We start from the raw sequence: 16,342 nt of genomic DNA, 5'->3' as shown, positions 1-16,342 counted from the left end.
GACTGCAGCAGCGTGTGACGCAGGCAAACTTTAAATCTGTTAAATCAGCAAATCAGCATAGTGTCACATCACACAATGACTGATTGACTAACCAAACTAAGACAGAAAGAAAGAAGGGAAGGATAGAGGGAGATAAATCTTTTTACTGGCATGTGAAAAATTATAACAATATAAATATTAAACACAATTTTATTAGGATAATCTCTCTTTATATGAGCTCAGTATCTGAAGTCCTTTAAATTTATTGTGTAATTACTCCTCAAAAGCTGATTTCTTGTTTTACATCACAACTTTAAATAAGAAATAACAAAAATACTTAATACAAATACTTAAACAACCTTATGTGAAATCTGAAAATAATCACGGTTACAAACAGCACAAATAGTTCCAGAAATTGCAAAATTGGGGAAATTCCTGTTTTAACACAAAGCTTTGTGCTCTATGCTCCGTTATAGAAAACCACCACACAGTGAAACCAAAACCTCAGAAATACAAATCAACAACATTGTGTAGCAATACTGGATTACTAGCAAAATGTCCCCATGTTATATTTAACTTTGTTCTTAAGGATCTTAATGTGCAACACCAGAATAAAAATCCTGCTAGAAAAGTCTGGAAAGGATGGGGCTGAGTTTAGGAAGTTATTCCACCATCCATCCAACAGACAGTTTGGAACAAGTACAAAGTCCACGCACAGTCACTTCTTACTGTTTTTTTAATCAAAGGATGCAAACGTGTTCACATCTTGGATTCCCTTTATCACTCAAAGCTGAATAAGTGCACTTAAGATTCTGAATGAGCTCCTCTATCTGCTGATGCCGTCTTGATAATAAATCTCTGAAGGGTGCTGAGAGGGTCAAGAGCTTTCATCGTGGCTCCGAAGGCACAGCTGTAGTTGGGGGTTTGAGTCTCTGCTTTATGAGGACGGTGCGGTTCTGCGGGCTTCACTAGACTTTGACATCCAGATGACAATCTGAGGCCATTGTTCTCAGCTGGAAAATGAGAGTCACTGAACCCAGCTAAAGGAGTTCAAGTATTTTTGGTGGTGTTGTTGAGGAGTGAAGGTAACATTCAACACTTGATTACGACTCTTTCAAGCTTCAGTTACAATCAAAAGCGTCAGATATTGACTGAAATAATTAATCATTTTCTATCAGGGTTCAGAAATCAGAGAACAATTACTGCTGCTTTGCAACAAAAAGAGAAAACTGAGCTGGAACAGACGTCATTCACCCCAACAGGTCGAGGCAGATGGCTGCCCACCCTGAGCCTGGTTCTGCTGGAGATTTCTTCCATTAAAGGGTGTTTTTTCCTCTCTGTTGTTACCTAGAGAGATGACTTTTATTGTGATTTGGCATCTGAGGACATGTCTGTGCAAAATGTTGCTGCAGTTCTATCAAGTAGATATTTCGCTGTGAGAAGAAATTGTAGGAAAAGTCAGGAGCAACACCACAGTCACAAGATTCCCCCTCACGAGTGTCGGCACATCATTTCACAACCAACCATGCCTTATTTTCTGCCTTATAAAAATGGCTGACTGGCTGCGAGCATGGCTAACACATTTTATTATCAGGGTTTTCTGAAAGTGATTTAGTTGGATTTGATGTGCTGTAAACAAACAGATTCTACATCTACAACTTTTGCCTTCCTCCTCTTATGATCCTCTCAGCCAGAGTCAGTAGCTGCTTGACATTAACAGCACAGTTACTCATCTCAAACAGAGAGGGCATAAAATCCCAGGCCTGCTGAATGACGAACAAAGGAAAGGTCAATGAAAAAATTGATTCCTTCTCCTGTTCCCATATATCTCTCTGTCTTTCATTTGCTTTATCTCAGTCTCTCTGTCAGGCTTCTGGTGGTGTATTGGTACAGAGAAAGAGCGACAGCGGGAGGTGTAGCCACTAGTTTTCTGCCAGATTTTGTTCCTGTCGACATATAATCCATGTTAATAAATAGCTCATTACAATGTGGCCAGAGGGAAAGTCAGAGAAAAGGAGATTCAGGAAGAAAATTGGTTCCTTTGTTGGTGTTAGAGAAAGCTGAACGGGGTATTTGCACGGCCAAAAGCATGTGGACACCGAACCATTCCACCTACAGTAGATCTGTTAAATCATGAACTGAAAAAATGACATAATGTTTTTCACAAGATCTCTCAGTGGTTCCCACAACCTGAACTTAAAAAAAAAAAACCTTTCAAGGCTTTGGTGCTCAGTTCTTCATTGGATTTCCTCCGTGGTTTATAAACAGGGTTGTTTCAGTAACAGGATTTTCCATTAAAAAGACAAAAGCTGGACCAACTCGTTATTTCTTTGTGCTGTTTTATAGGTGAGTGAAGTAAATGACTGAGACAGACAAGTAATTTTCTGTGAAGGAAGTAATTTTCTTTCACTTAGGGTGATTATGCAAGGCTGTCTCCTAAAAAGTGTGTTTATCACTAATGTGTTCTGCCAATTTCGGGGGAAATGTAATTTCTTCCTGGTTTTCTTCACTGACAACTTTTCTATTCAGCAGAGTTTCTACAGTTTTGTACCACATGGACCTTTTGGCCACTTCAGGGCAACAGAAACAAGCCGGATATACATCACCTTATAACACTTCCTTACTGACCTGAAATAACCTGGAAAAGTTTTTAATGTATTTATACTTCTGCTTGCTCAAGCTGTTGTAGTGAGCACAGTGAGGTTTGGAATAACAGCATCTGTCAGCAACGCTAAGTGTAATGATGTGGTCGGGGGATGCATTTATTTTCTTTATTTATTATAATAAATAATAAATAAAGAATGATTATACTGTAATATTTTATTAATTTAAACATTATTTCAATGCACAAAACTGATTTTTTTGTGTGTATTTAAAATCTCTAAACCATGTATTTGCATGTGCTACACTCCCAAATTGCCACAGTCAAGGTCAGAGTGTGTCACAGGGACCATATGTTCACTGTTTTTAGCTCCGCTCCTTCTGTGCCAGAGACCCGTGGTTCAAAGGAGGTGACGTCTCGCGCTTTTGGTTCGTGGACTTCGTGAACGAGCAGCTATCTGTGCACACACACACAAACCAACACACACAGACAGGCAAGCGTTAGCAGATGTTTATCAATTAAGCAATACGTTGCAGCATTTCTCTGCACCACTGGATGGCACTGCTCCTCCTTCCTCCACATCCTGTCCTCCAGTCCCTCCCTCCATTGACTCTCGTTCTCGCTCGTCCTTTCCCTGCGTCTCCTCATCTTGTGTAGGAGGAAGATTAGAATCGCCACAGAGCACAACGAGGATTAGCAGATCAATATCGGAGACAATCTCTTTCTCTCATCTCTTTTACATGGTCCATTCCTCCATTTTCCTCTCCTCTCTGCCTCTGCCACTCACTTGCTCTCTGTGGTTAATTTATGTTTTCACTCTCTGCCCTTCAAGTCACTCATTGCTTCTGGGTATATAAAATGAGAAAATGAGAGAGTGAAGAGGGGAGACAGATAAACTGACAGACATGCACAAATAATGAAGGAAAGAGACAGATACAGCTGTGACACAGAGACGAAATGAGATTTTATTGCCTTTCACTCCACAGATACTATTGATTCACCATGACCTGCTTACATGCACTGTCATAATTTGCAATACCGTTAATTCATTACACAATGCCAAACATGCTCGAGGAGAGACGGCATAGCCCATTTCACAGATGGACACAGATTCATCACTGAGTGGTGATAAAAAAAAACACCTGCAGGTATTTGTCTCTCCTCTCAGACAGACTGAGGCCTGAGGAGAGGAGAGGAGAGGAGAGGAGAGGAGAGGAGAGGAGAGGAGAGGAGAGGAGAGGAGAGAGGAGAGGAGAGGAAAGGAGAGGAGAGGAGAGACAGAAGAGGAGAGGAGAGGAGAGGAGAGGAGAGGAGAGGAGGAGGAGAGGAGAGGAGAGGAGAGGAGAGGAGAGGAGAGAGGAGAGGAGAGGAGAGACAGAAGAGGAGAGGAGAGGAGAGGAGAGGAGAGGAGAGGAGAGAGAGGAGAGGAGAGGAGAGGAGAGGAGAGCAAAGGAGAGGAGAGGAGAGACAGAAGAGGAGAGGAGAGGAGAGGAGAGGAGAGGAGAGGAGAGGAGAGGAGGAAAGGAGAGGAGAGGAGAGGAGAGGAGAGGAGAGGAGAGGAGAGATAGAGAGGAGAGGAGAGGAGAGGAGAGGAGAGGAGAGGAGAGGAGAGGAGAGGAGAGGAGAGGAGAGGAGAGGAGAGGAGAGGAGAGGAGAGGAGAGGAGAGGAGAGGAGAGGAGAGGACACAAACAGGTGCACAGATCCATGTACAGGTTTAAAATAAGTGGCTTGTTTGTCCAGTTGCTGGGTACACAGAGAGCTGGTAAATGAAATCCTACAAAAAGAAGATTAGTCAATACACACAGGTAAACAATCATAGATATGGTGTGTGTGTGTGTGTGTTTGTGTGTGTGTGTATGTATGAATGTAGTTGGGAGAAAAAGAGAGAGGGAGGGGGGACTCATCTTTTATGTATGAGTGTTTGTCTAGCTGCACTTGCAGCTGTGCCTGGGTTACTTCCCATCTCAGTCACACACAGCTGACTAATAACACGCGGCTCAACACACTCCAATTAAAAAGTCTGAATGTCACTATATTTATTATATGTCGTGTCCAAACATCATCTTCAGAAACAGAAGACAACATGAAACTTTAGAGAGTTGTGAGCGTTTCTAAAAATATGAAAAAATCTCATTGGGTTTGGTGTAGTGGAGTTGGACCTATTTGTTTGTTCAGTGTTTTTTGTGTGGGAACAGTCTGCGTGTGTGTGTGTGTGTGTGTGTGTGTGTGTGTGTGTGTGTGTGTGTGTGTAATGACCACCTCCTGGTGCAGAGTTCTGCCTGGGACAGTGTTTCTCACAATCATCTGTTCCTAACCAAACATCCATTTCCTGTGTCCAACTGTGATACAAGCTGCCCACACACGTGCACACACACACATGTACACACACACATGTACACACACACACACACTTTGCCTTTGCATGATCATGAACTAAATTCTGCCAACGCTTATGGCTGTATCAGCAAATCCAAATACCAGAAAGACTAGTGTAACACACACATGCTTGCACACACATCCACAGAAATCAAATATGACTTTCCAATTGTGTGTGTGTGTGTGTGTGTGTGTGTGTGTGTGTGTGTGTGTGTGTGTGTGTGTGTGTGTGTGTGTGTGTGTGTGTGTGTGTGTGTGTATGACACATTGATATGCGCTAGCAAAGGCATGTTATTGGTTCCTACGGGCTCGTTTGGGGCTAATTAGAGAGAGTAATGAGATAAGAGGTAGTGGGAGAGGGAGGCGATGCTTTGATGAATGTGGGGAAGGGGACAGCATCTCAATGAAGAGCGACACCGAGGGAGGGCGAGAGATCAAATTAGAGGATAAAAGGTAACATGAGGGAAAGTAGCGAGGATGGAGTAATGCAGGGAATCAATAATGTGGGAAACTCTGTGTCCAGTGGGTAAATCCTGACAAGTAGATCATCTCAACCAAGCTGCAGTCATATTTCTGCTCACTTCAACATCAGTTTTGTGCTTCATCTCTTTATTTGCATGTCTGTCTCTGGTACTTAACACTGAGAACTAGCTTTCCAGAGTCTGCCTGTGCTCAGCTTTCTTCTCAAAGATCAATAATCATAACATTAATTTGAAGAAAACATAAAAGAGAAACTGAGTGACATTTGGCGGCATCTAAAATGTTACCAAAAGCCAAAAGTCAGGGTTTAAGAAAAACACTTGGCATTTCTGCTGACAGTTGGATGAGCAAAGTGAGCAGTGCCTAGTGCAAATTAACTCATACATGAATTGAAAATATGTCAACTAGAGCAAAACATTGGCAAGGATCCTGGGGCTTTATGACTCTGCCTATAAACCTATAAAAAGAAGATGAAAAAGAGAGAAAGACAGAAGGAAAATTAAAGAAAGAAAGAACGTATTTGGCTAAAAGACAGTATCAGTCATTCAAATGTGGCCACTGTCATCAACAGAGAACATGAGCGTGTTCAGATAAAAGATGTGGAAAAATTTAGAGCAGGTGAAAATACAACCATTTGGCCTCTAAGGAGCGTCCCCACATTTAGCAACGTACTGTACACCCTTCGAGCCGAGACGGTGGTTTGAAGGTGGAGTGAAGGAAGACATCTACGTCAAACTGGAACTAGACTAGAGAGAGATGACGAATCGCTCCACAGGCGAGGTGATCTTCAACACCACCTACAACGAAAACCATCCTGATGTCCACCGCCCCCTCACACCCTGACTCATATGACCCCCAACGACACAAATTCATTTAGAGTTTTCTTTCTCACCTCCAAGTCAAACAGCTTCGTAAGGACATTCACACTTTACTGTACTGTAAATGTTTTTAAAGAATCATTTCACTCCAACTGTTCCTCTTTCTATTACACATCCAGTTTCAGCTCCTCAAGAATCTTTAATTGAAACTGGTTCCAGTTGTACACAATAAAAAATAAATAGACTTCATTTACATAGAGCGTCTTGTACAGAAGGATTTGATCTTATGTGACACATAAGTTTCTACTTCATACTTAAATTAAGGCATAAATCTATTTCCAGTCCTACTAGTTCATAACATCTGACAAACACAAAGCAAAACAACAACTTTAAGAACATCTATAATGATAAAATTATGCTCAACGTACATGTACAGACAGTATACATCCGGTTAAACTATGCGATTTGTGAGTTTGGTGAATCCAGCTTTAAATAACATTCATACAAACAAGCCTCAATATGAAAACCAAAGTTTTGTTCAGGGACACTTTGACATGTGACCAGGGATCAAAACTAAGTCTGCCAATATCAAATTAATTCATTCAAAAAGTCTGGAAATCCATTTTTAATTAGTCTCTGCTGATTGATCTACACAGTGTACACCTATAGTGTCCTGAACTCTGCAGCTTCAGACACGTTTACCTCTGCACTGCAACAGCAGTTACACATTTAATGAGATTTAAACCTTGTGTACCAATTTGTTACTTAACTGCTGCAGCATTTCTGATTTACATCGCCCCTAACACAAAATTCCCAAATGCATCACAGACCCTCAGGCTCCGATGAGTCAATTTGAACTTTTGCAGCAACGTTCCTGCATGAAACACCAACCAGACATCAACCAGGGGCGTCATTAGTGGTCTGGGTTCTAACGGAGGTCCCTGAAGAGATGATCCAGGTAAACAATAAGCGACAAAGACAAGTCTGGCAGCTCTGAAAATGTACGAATGTGTGTCTATGACTGAGTTTGGGTTTTACCGTGGGTAGTGCAGCTTTCTTCTAATTGGCTGGTCTCCCCTCCCCAGTGTGTTCCGACTTCTATTAATAGAACAGTAGAGGAGCCCGGGTGGAACCTGATGCCTCTCTTTTCTCTCTCAGACCCCTTCATTCTTACAGATGCTCATTTACACCCCTCTTTTTTTTCCATATTCAAGGAGCAAAGCTATCGGCCACCTCCTCCTCCTTCTGCCACCCGCCCGTGTTTCCTTGCCAGGCTAGTCTTTCAGTCTGTGTCCTTGTTAAATAAGCTGAGCTCTCCATCATTAATTAAGCATGATCATGGATCATGGGCCATGTGTCTGTGCTCTGCACTGATGTGCATTTAGACGAGGCATCCCTATCTTCATCTGCCACGTCCTCCTCTATTGGCATTTTATTTGTCATCCAAAAGTTGACTGTTTGTCTTTGCTCACTTTTCCTCTTCCCCCTCCCGATCCCCCTCAGGTGGTCTCTTTTAACAGCAGTAAATTATTCATCGTGATATCCACCCAGGATGCAAAAGCCAAAGGATAGGTGGACAGATACAGATGAATAAATAAGAAGGTAAATGATATATCCGGCATCTATTCCATGCTGAGAAGCGTTTTTTCTAAGGCTGTGTGTGTGACTGCGTATCTCTGTGTGGAATTCCGGCGGGTCTTCCGGAGAAGCACTTCCATGATGCAGAAAATCGGAGCCAGTGATGGTGATAGATGTAGAGAGGGGAACCTTGCAGCAGAGACTGTGCCAAAGCGACTGGGGCCTCGCCAAAAACAGCAGGGAGGTGGGCAAATAAAGAACAGAGAGAGACAGAGAGAGAGGGGGGAAAAGACAGAGAAGCACACAGAGATGGAAGTACATTCTCAGGGAGTCTAGATATACAGTCTGTCACTGCAATGTGAATCCAACAATATGTTCACTTGTGTCAGAAAGCAGAGAGAAAATGTGCCAACTTGTTATGTAACACGTCTGCAAGGATAACATCACAAACTGCAATCCTAGACATGGGCTTGTGGTTCATTGTGTGCAATAGGCTGCAATCAGACAATCCATTTACGTTTTGGACTCTTTTAGTTGGACTTTCAGATAAAACCAAATTACAGGTATTATTTCCTAATTTTAAAATGAGTCCCATCTGAAAGAGCCATGTAATTTGGTTGTAATTAAATGGGAAATGATGCCAGTGTTCAATTGGCGCAGTTAGTTGTTAATCAGGAGAGTTATTCGGTGCACAGCAGGTCAGCTGAACATGCCAAAATGTGAAATTACACAAATACAATCCAACACATATAGTTTGTAATGACACTAGAAATAAATAATGCTGTTTATTTTAATTCAAACGGGGACTTTTCTCATGAACGCGTCAGTGAAAATCATTTATTTTTCCCAGCTGACTGATTCTCTTTTTTTCTAAGAATAATATAGGTCTATTAAATAAAACTGTGCAAAGATTTATTTTACCACCAGCTCAAAATACTTCCTTATACAACATTTAAGGAGATCGTTCAGTGAAGCTATAAATGGTTTGAAATGACCCAAAATTGAAAGGATCAGTCACAGACTCGAGGAGGCGGAAAGACGGAACAGCGCTGTTAGTTTTTCCCACTGATGATTAATTGGGGTGCTAACTTTTTTTCTGATCTCACATCTGATCATGATACTGAACAAATTATTCAAGCTGAAAATCGTTGCTAATGTAAATTGAGTCATTTAGAGCAAAATGACATAACAGTCAATGGAAAACAAACACATCAAGGGGCTGGATTCAAAATGCCGCAGAAAATCAAAGTGGAAAATTGAAATCACGTCCAAGTTGCTTGAATTTCATCACAGCAAATTACAATGTGACTATGTATAGCCTCTGCGTGCCTGTATGTACTCCCAGCTACATGTTGGCATGTTCCTGATGACTCAAGAGATGCCTTGGGGGCTCATCCTCCAGGATCTGCCCACACACTCATGAGGCCACTGCACCAGCACTCAGGCTACTATTGGCTATGACGTGCAGGTCTGGAGGACCTGGCTGTGAGCGCAGGTCGTACTGGAGCATGTTGGACCCTGTCCAGCTCTCCTGGTGTTTCTTTGCCGGGTGAAGACTGATTCACAGTCACTTGTGGTTTCTAAATTAGGGGTTTGATGTCCCTGAGCTTTTGCTGACTAGGTGTTATGCTGTGATGATTAAGTGATCACCATTAAGGAGCATTTATCTGATTTGTAAATTACTTCTTAGTTTCTTTTCTTCACTTTTATTCCATCTGTTGCATTCAGATCTTCTAATGTGTTACTCTGCGCTGTAACTGTGCTGTAGCTGGTCTATTAATTGCTCTCAGCTTGTTTTCAGTAAGGCCTTCTGAATTTCTTCTGTGTATGAAATGTGCAGGCAGCCAACAACAGGTGAGATCTGCACGATGCCGGAGCCAGTGCTGGACGTGCTGCACCCCTTACACTCTGCTTGCTGCCTCTTTAGGAAACTCCTATATGGCTGTCAGTTCTGTTCCACCAGGATCAGGTCCACTACATAACTGAACAGGTTTTTCCCTACACTCTCCTCATTAACCCATCTCAGCCTCCTACACACACTGAACCAACAGCATCAGTATTGTGCAATGGACCCAGCTACCCAGACTCTGCAGTTTTTCTCAGTTTGTCTCCAGGCGCCGACTGGTCAGCTTTGTGCAACTTTAATGTGCCAATTTGCGCAGTGGGCCAATAGAAACAGTGAGCACATTGTTTAAAAAGGCAAAGTCCTTATTATAGCAGAGTGTCATCACTTTGTTTCACTCTCTTAGACTACAAACTGCAGCGCTGCTCTCATAAACATTTTATAGCCTGTGATCTCTCTGCTCAATATTTATTTACACATCAGGCCTTTGTCTTTTCAGCGAGGAGCGTGTCTGTTTAGTTAAACTGAAGGATTATGTGTTGTTAACCCAGTTCTGTCAACCAGGTTGTACTTCCTAAGACAAGCTTCAAAAAAGAAGAAAAGCTTGTTAGTGTTTATATAACCTTGGTAATTATCAGATTGTTGCCTTGTTTTCGTTATGATTAACAAATTGTTGTTGTTAGCAAGAAAACGATTGGGTGCATTAAGTTTGCACCTGTTCTCCCTGAAGGCTGCTGCCTGAAATTTAGAAAATAACAGGTTGAAAAAGAAGCTGCTGAAGCAGGCTGACGAAAAACGTCCTAAAATGTTGTGAACTTCACGGTTTATTGACACGAGACAAGGTTTTTCCCCGTGTGTATAACGAGGTTTTGATTTCATCTTTCATTGTTACAACAGAAACATTTCATGATTCTATTAATTAAAGGTCTTTAATTCAAACAGCGGTTTGATAAAATAGGCAGAGAACGAGGAGTCATATCCAGTTTCTGTAGCAGTGACCCGTAACATCACACAGTCACCATGGCAACCAAATGGCCATCGTTTCCACAATTAGAGCCACATAAAGCTGAACATCTTTATTATCCTCCACCGCTTTATATCGATTCACTGCTTTGTTCATGTTATCCTCTGTGAGATGCCGTCTGTTACACCTGCACCCTCTTCTTCTTCGTCTCTTTATGCGTGTACGTGCAGTGTGTGTATCTGTGATTGAGTGTTTTTGTGGGTCTGTTGGTGTCAACAGACATTACTGACTAATCTCTGGGGTTGTTATCATCCCTTGTCACGGTCTTAACAGCCACTTTAAATAAAAATGAGCAGGTTAACCTTTGCAGCTGCGCCTGCCCCAAACTTAAAACAACTCTCTCCTCTGAACTCACATTATCCAGAACGCTGCTGATATAAATAAGAACCAATAAGAACTACATTATAATTTGTCAGTTATCTTCTCTGAGCTCTAAATGGATTGTGTTGCAGAGTCAGAACCTGAACCACTGAAGCATCACTTCACGAATGTTGCTGCTTCGTGCACCAACTTGAGTCCAAATATTAAATTTCAGTGGTTTTCTGTGTCCTTTAAACTGCGGGGGCGGAGACAGGTCCTGCGTTTTCTGCAAGATGGAGTGGAGCACCCAGTGTTATGATTGGAAAGTAACCTCTTGCTCCTGTACACACTGAGTCCTCAAACGTCGCTGTGGTTATTTACACAATCCTCTTGTTTTCATTATTCCAGTGTCAAACACCTCCAGTGTCTGAAGCACAGAGGCTGTAACCTGATTGGCTGCAGCTCTGCTCTGCAACAAATGCACCAATGAGTATTACATTATCCATCAGAGGTGGATGTGTTTACATACCACCTTCAACCACTCCAGCTCTAGTGGAGGTGTTTGATGCACATCCTGTTGGTGTTTCCACACTATTTGTTTTGCTGGTTTTTCGAACTGTCTCCTCTCTAGACTCTGATTCAGGTGATGGTGAGAATAGAAGAAGCAGGCCAGACACAATTTAACATTAATGCAGACACTGTGTTGGTAAAGACGGTGGTTTTTGGAAGGTAAAAAACGTCCTGCTCCTGAACAGAGAAGACAACAGCCTCAGCAAAGTTTAACAATACGATTTATTGAATGAACAACCATGCTGACTGAACACGTCCACGATCACATCACACACCCAGAATACAGTAGCTCCATCAGGACTGTCGTCATAGCTCGAAGTGTGAAGCGAGTTGAAATTCAGTTCACGAGCTGCGTTTTTTTTTTTTCCTCCAACAATTTGACCTCAACTTCCAAAATCACTTCTTGAGACACAAGTGGAATGAAACGCAACAGAATATGGATGAGCTCAAACTGTCTGACTACCTTTTTTCTGTCCCAGTTTCGTCTTCAGTGTGATAAATACACTTGTCTGTGACCTTTAGACTGGTGTTCCACAACCGTCTTTTGTGTCTAGTTATTAGCTCAGTGAGCTCTTGCCGTCAGGAAGTCATTCACATTCAAACACAGACAGTACTCATTTTCCTGTAGACACGAATGGCCATTGTGTGTATGTGTGTGTGCATGTATAAGTGTGTGTGTTCTAAGTATCCTTCAACAACCCATCTCCTCCACCTCTACTACATTTAATTTCATGGCATTTCTTACATATCAAGCTATCCGTCACTCCGGATGACGTGAAAGAGCGTGACGTTGTAGAGGACCTGGTGTCCGTTGTTCCAGGTGTACAGCGCTCTCTCTCTGGGGTTGTAGTCCATCATGCTGATGTGGGAGTACTGGTTGTGGAAGGGGATGTCAGTGTACTCGTATGTGGAGGAGTTGGTGTGGTAAGCGAAGTGGACCTTGGCCCCGGCCAGGTGGGAGTTGGTAACGTACAGGGTGCCGCAGATCATGAAGGCCTCTCCCGCGCTGCGCTTAGGAAACCCAGTGTCCCAGCTCTGGAGAACCTCCAGTGATCGAGGGTCCAGACGACTCACCTTGAGAAAGACAAGATGATCATAGAGACTGTTTCCAGTGGAGAGCAGCTGTTTTATAATCTCACAATGCTGGCTGAATTGAGTGAGAGGAGGCTTCTTGGACATGTCCAGCTAATTACTGTTTTTATGAATTTTTGCAAACTGAAATCTCTCTTGTATCCTGTACATATGGAACCTCCCAAATACAGCCAGCTGCATCCTATTTACTTTAATTATGCTTGAGATGTGTCCAGACCCTGACTGGATTGCACCTGTGGCAAAGTGAACTGACTGGACAGAGTCAGCAACCACAGTTCACGCTGCATGTCATGAGAAAAACAGACCATCGTGTCTGTCAGCAAGAACTCTCTGTGGACCTCTGCAAATATATGACTTTATATTTGCATAATGGTCGAAGATAGAAAATTACACTCATTCATATTTTCCTCCTAGTGATTTTCTCGACAACCTTATTTAAATTTGCTCTAACGTTGAATAGAAATCTAATGATGGAAGACTTCTGTTTTAGAGTTTTAGTAAATGGTCAGTTGTGTCTTGTGCCTGCTCTACCTTAGGTGAAAAGGGGTCGTCTGTTTTATTTCATCCAGCATTTTGTTTAAATATAGGGACTGACTTTTCTTTAGGGTGTGATTACGTTTTTAAGATAGATGAATTGTGTTTTGTTTATTATTTTTGCCTTGAACACCTCACATACACATTTCATTTCCTATTGAATTATTGCACATTACTGAAACCCATCTATAAATCTTTAGATTTATGCCAGACACAGACACACGCTGCACCCTCGCTTCTTGTCTCCTAGGTAAAGGCAGGGGGTTGTAATTAGAGTGCATTAGAGAGAAAATAAGTGCCATTGTGTATATTAAAATAATGTTAGGAAAAACAGCAAAACGCCTGCATTTCATTATGATATATTACACTGTTCAATGCAGCTGTCAGCTTTTTTAATGGGTTTTTAAAAACCATGGGAGTTTAGCAGTTCTGGAAGGTAAAGAAAACCTGCTGACAGCAGTAACTTCTCAACAGTGGGTTTGGATTTTTCCATGTTTAACTCATTAAAATAATTACACCTGCTTGTTACTTTGTTTGGCTACTGTAAACTTGCAGTAACACACACACACACACACACACACAGAGAACAGTCTGTACCATTATGTTTCCAGCATTCGGGATGGAGGTGTAGACGGCCCAGAGTCCTGTCTCATCAGCCATGAGGTCGATGTCAGAGGATCCTCCCCAGCTGTAGGGAAAGGTGTTGTTGTATCCAGCTCCACTCAGGCTGCGCTGGAGCAACACGCTGCGTGAGCGGAAATGGTACTGAACCTGGAGAGACAGGAGCAAACATCACACACTTTCCTCATGTGAGTATCAAATGGTCTATTCTCCCACGCTCCCGTCCCCCAGCCGGTCTCCTACCAGGATGTTGCTCTGGTGCTTGTTGTAGTAGAGTGACCCATTATAGACCACGTGACCAGTTCCTGCCCAAGGGTGGGGCAACAGATGCTGCACAAAGTTTTGGCCCTTGGTGAAATCCCCCATTGTCCTGTATTCCAACACACGCCTGCCCTTGTAGTAGCCGTCCATTGACCACACCTGGCAAAAAAGAGGGATCAGGTTTAACTCTGATCTCATCACTTTCTTCAGGATGAAAAATTTAAACCCACCAAGTGCTGAATTTAGTTATATTTGCACAAAAAGACAAAATGGTCACCTGCCACGCTCACCAGCAACTTGATTAGATAATGATATGGTGATTGGCTTTTGGCTGCTACTCAAAGTCTGTCTCTGCTGGCCACCAAGCAAATCAAGACAAATCAGTGACTCTGAAGCAAAATATGTTAACTGACTGTTCACTTAACCCCAAACCCGAATGGCAGCTTTCCAGTAATGGCTTAACAACTGTGACTAGGCACAGCAGACCTGTCAAGCGTTGGATTTATCAACAAGTGGAGGGAATTGGGCCGTTGTGTGAGAGACGCTCTCCATCCAAGCAATTTACAAACTGATTTTTCCAAATCAAACATACAAGAGCAGAAGCGTAAGAAATGGCTTAAACTACGAGTTTGTCTGTTCTAACAGACATGCTCTGTACGACTCACTAGCAAGCTTTTTTCTTATGGTAAAATACAGGTTCAGGACCAACACAGCCACTATGTAGTTTTGTTCTTGTCCTGAATGCTAGTACATAAGAGATATTAGTAAACTGTTCAGTTCTGTCCTGCTCACAGCCATGTTATGGATTATCGTGTTTGTCAGTCATCCTAAAATAATTTCTTTTTGTAAAGGTGAAACATATAGTGTATTGTGCAAAGAGAGTTTTCTCCCCCACGTCTATGTTCCACTTTATTTTATTCAGACTGCCACACATCAGCACAGGGAGAAACATTTTGGCTATGCCTCAAACAGGATTATAGCAATATAATGGCTTGATCTCACATTTTGACATCATTTGTGCACTATGTAACAACAGGTAACTGGCTGTACTCAGTAATACAACAAATTCTGATGATTCAAAGAAGCATCAGCTGGTGAGCATGCTGATTTTCTTCTGCAGGTTTCCCCAAACCAAGGTCATTTAAGGACCTTCTACAGGGTTCTTGTTTTAACATGAGACAGCCTGATATGTGAGATAATGATTTCCCTCCTTTTCCCAGCTGTCCAGTGTTTTATTCCTGCTATAATTTGGTTTTATTTCCCTTTCAGCCATTTCTAAACATGCCAAACGGCACTTGGCACTTGTGAATGCAGCTCCATGTGCTGGCAGAGGGTGTGCTGTCTACAGCCGTTTTTATTTCTTGATTCTCTTATGAACAAAAAACAAATGTCAGTGTGCGCCTGTTTATGCATAATGGCGGTTTTGTCACAGTACTAGACACTGCTTATATACACACCAGGAAATCCTGTAATTGGTAGTCAGCACCGTGCCCTATGCCAGCACATGTGGCACATGAAAGTGCATTCACAAATTCGGAGTGCCATTTGAAGTGTGTAAAGTGTTAATAAATTCCTCCTGGTGATATAAAAATATAATGCACCAGGTATGAAGCAGCGTATAAAAATTACAAAGAGGAGGAGATGACCAATTTGGCTTTCGACAGATGCAGTTTTCAACTCATACGGAGTTAATGTTAATTAGATAAAACTTGGTAGCCACAGTTAATGACATCTGCTTTAATATTTGCTTGTTGTCATTTCAGCTGATAGAAGCCAGATTATTTATGTTTATATGAAATCCAGGAATATGAAAAGAGTGGTAAATCGGCCTCGGTTATCACTGTAACCTATATATGTGACGAAAACACAACAGCTGGGCTCATTTGTGTTAAATTCCTTTTTTAGTCAGACTTTAATTTAAAAAGGTGGCACAGCTCTGTAATAATCTCTCCCTCGTTCAGCTGTTTGTAGTCTTTTGTTATGCACTTGGGGAAGACTTTAATTCCCTTTTTAGGCGAGGTTGTGTCATTTGTGTGCACATTAGGGAACATAAATGTGTCATATATCACTAAATGATTGATATTGTTTAATAGTCATTTTTACTATTATGTAAAAACCAGTGTTATCATGGAAGGAATGACATGCCACACCTCTACAGGTACAGTATATGTCCATTTTTTCACTGCTCCCAGTCTGCCTCATTTAATTTGAGGATTTCTAATAACATTTAGATAATAATTAGATGTGATCAATTCTGATTTAT

At 41.9% G+C, this 16,342-nt stretch overlaps 1 protein-coding gene across 2 annotated transcripts in view; it reads right to left on the bottom strand.

Annotated features, from left to right (window-relative positions):
- Window positions 1-11,775: 11,775 nt before the first annotated feature.
- Window positions 11,776-16,342, bottom strand: part of LOC113161487 (noelin-2-like) — a 28,498-nt gene continuing 23,931 nt past the window's right edge. For both annotated transcript variants that reach the window (XM_026359099.2, XM_026359098.2), the window contains exons 6-8: window positions 14,062-14,238; window positions 13,795-13,968; window positions 11,776-12,645 (exon numbers count right to left, since the gene is read on the bottom strand). In XM_026359099.2, coding sequence (XP_026214884.1) covers window positions 12,325-12,645; window positions 13,795-13,968; window positions 14,062-14,238 — 672 coding nt within the window. In that variant the 3' untranslated portion in view covers window positions 11,776-12,324. The remainder of the gene's footprint in view (window positions 12,646-13,794; window positions 13,969-14,061; window positions 14,239-16,342) is intronic.

This window comes from Anabas testudineus, chromosome 1 (assembly GCF_900324465.2).
Source record: "Anabas testudineus chromosome 1, fAnaTes1.2, whole genome shotgun sequence".
Taxonomy (NCBI): Eukaryota; Metazoa; Chordata; class Actinopteri; order Anabantiformes; family Anabantidae; genus Anabas; species Anabas testudineus.
The sequence above is the reverse complement of the archived record's forward strand: the minus strand, read 5'-3'. Positions and strand labels throughout refer to the sequence as shown.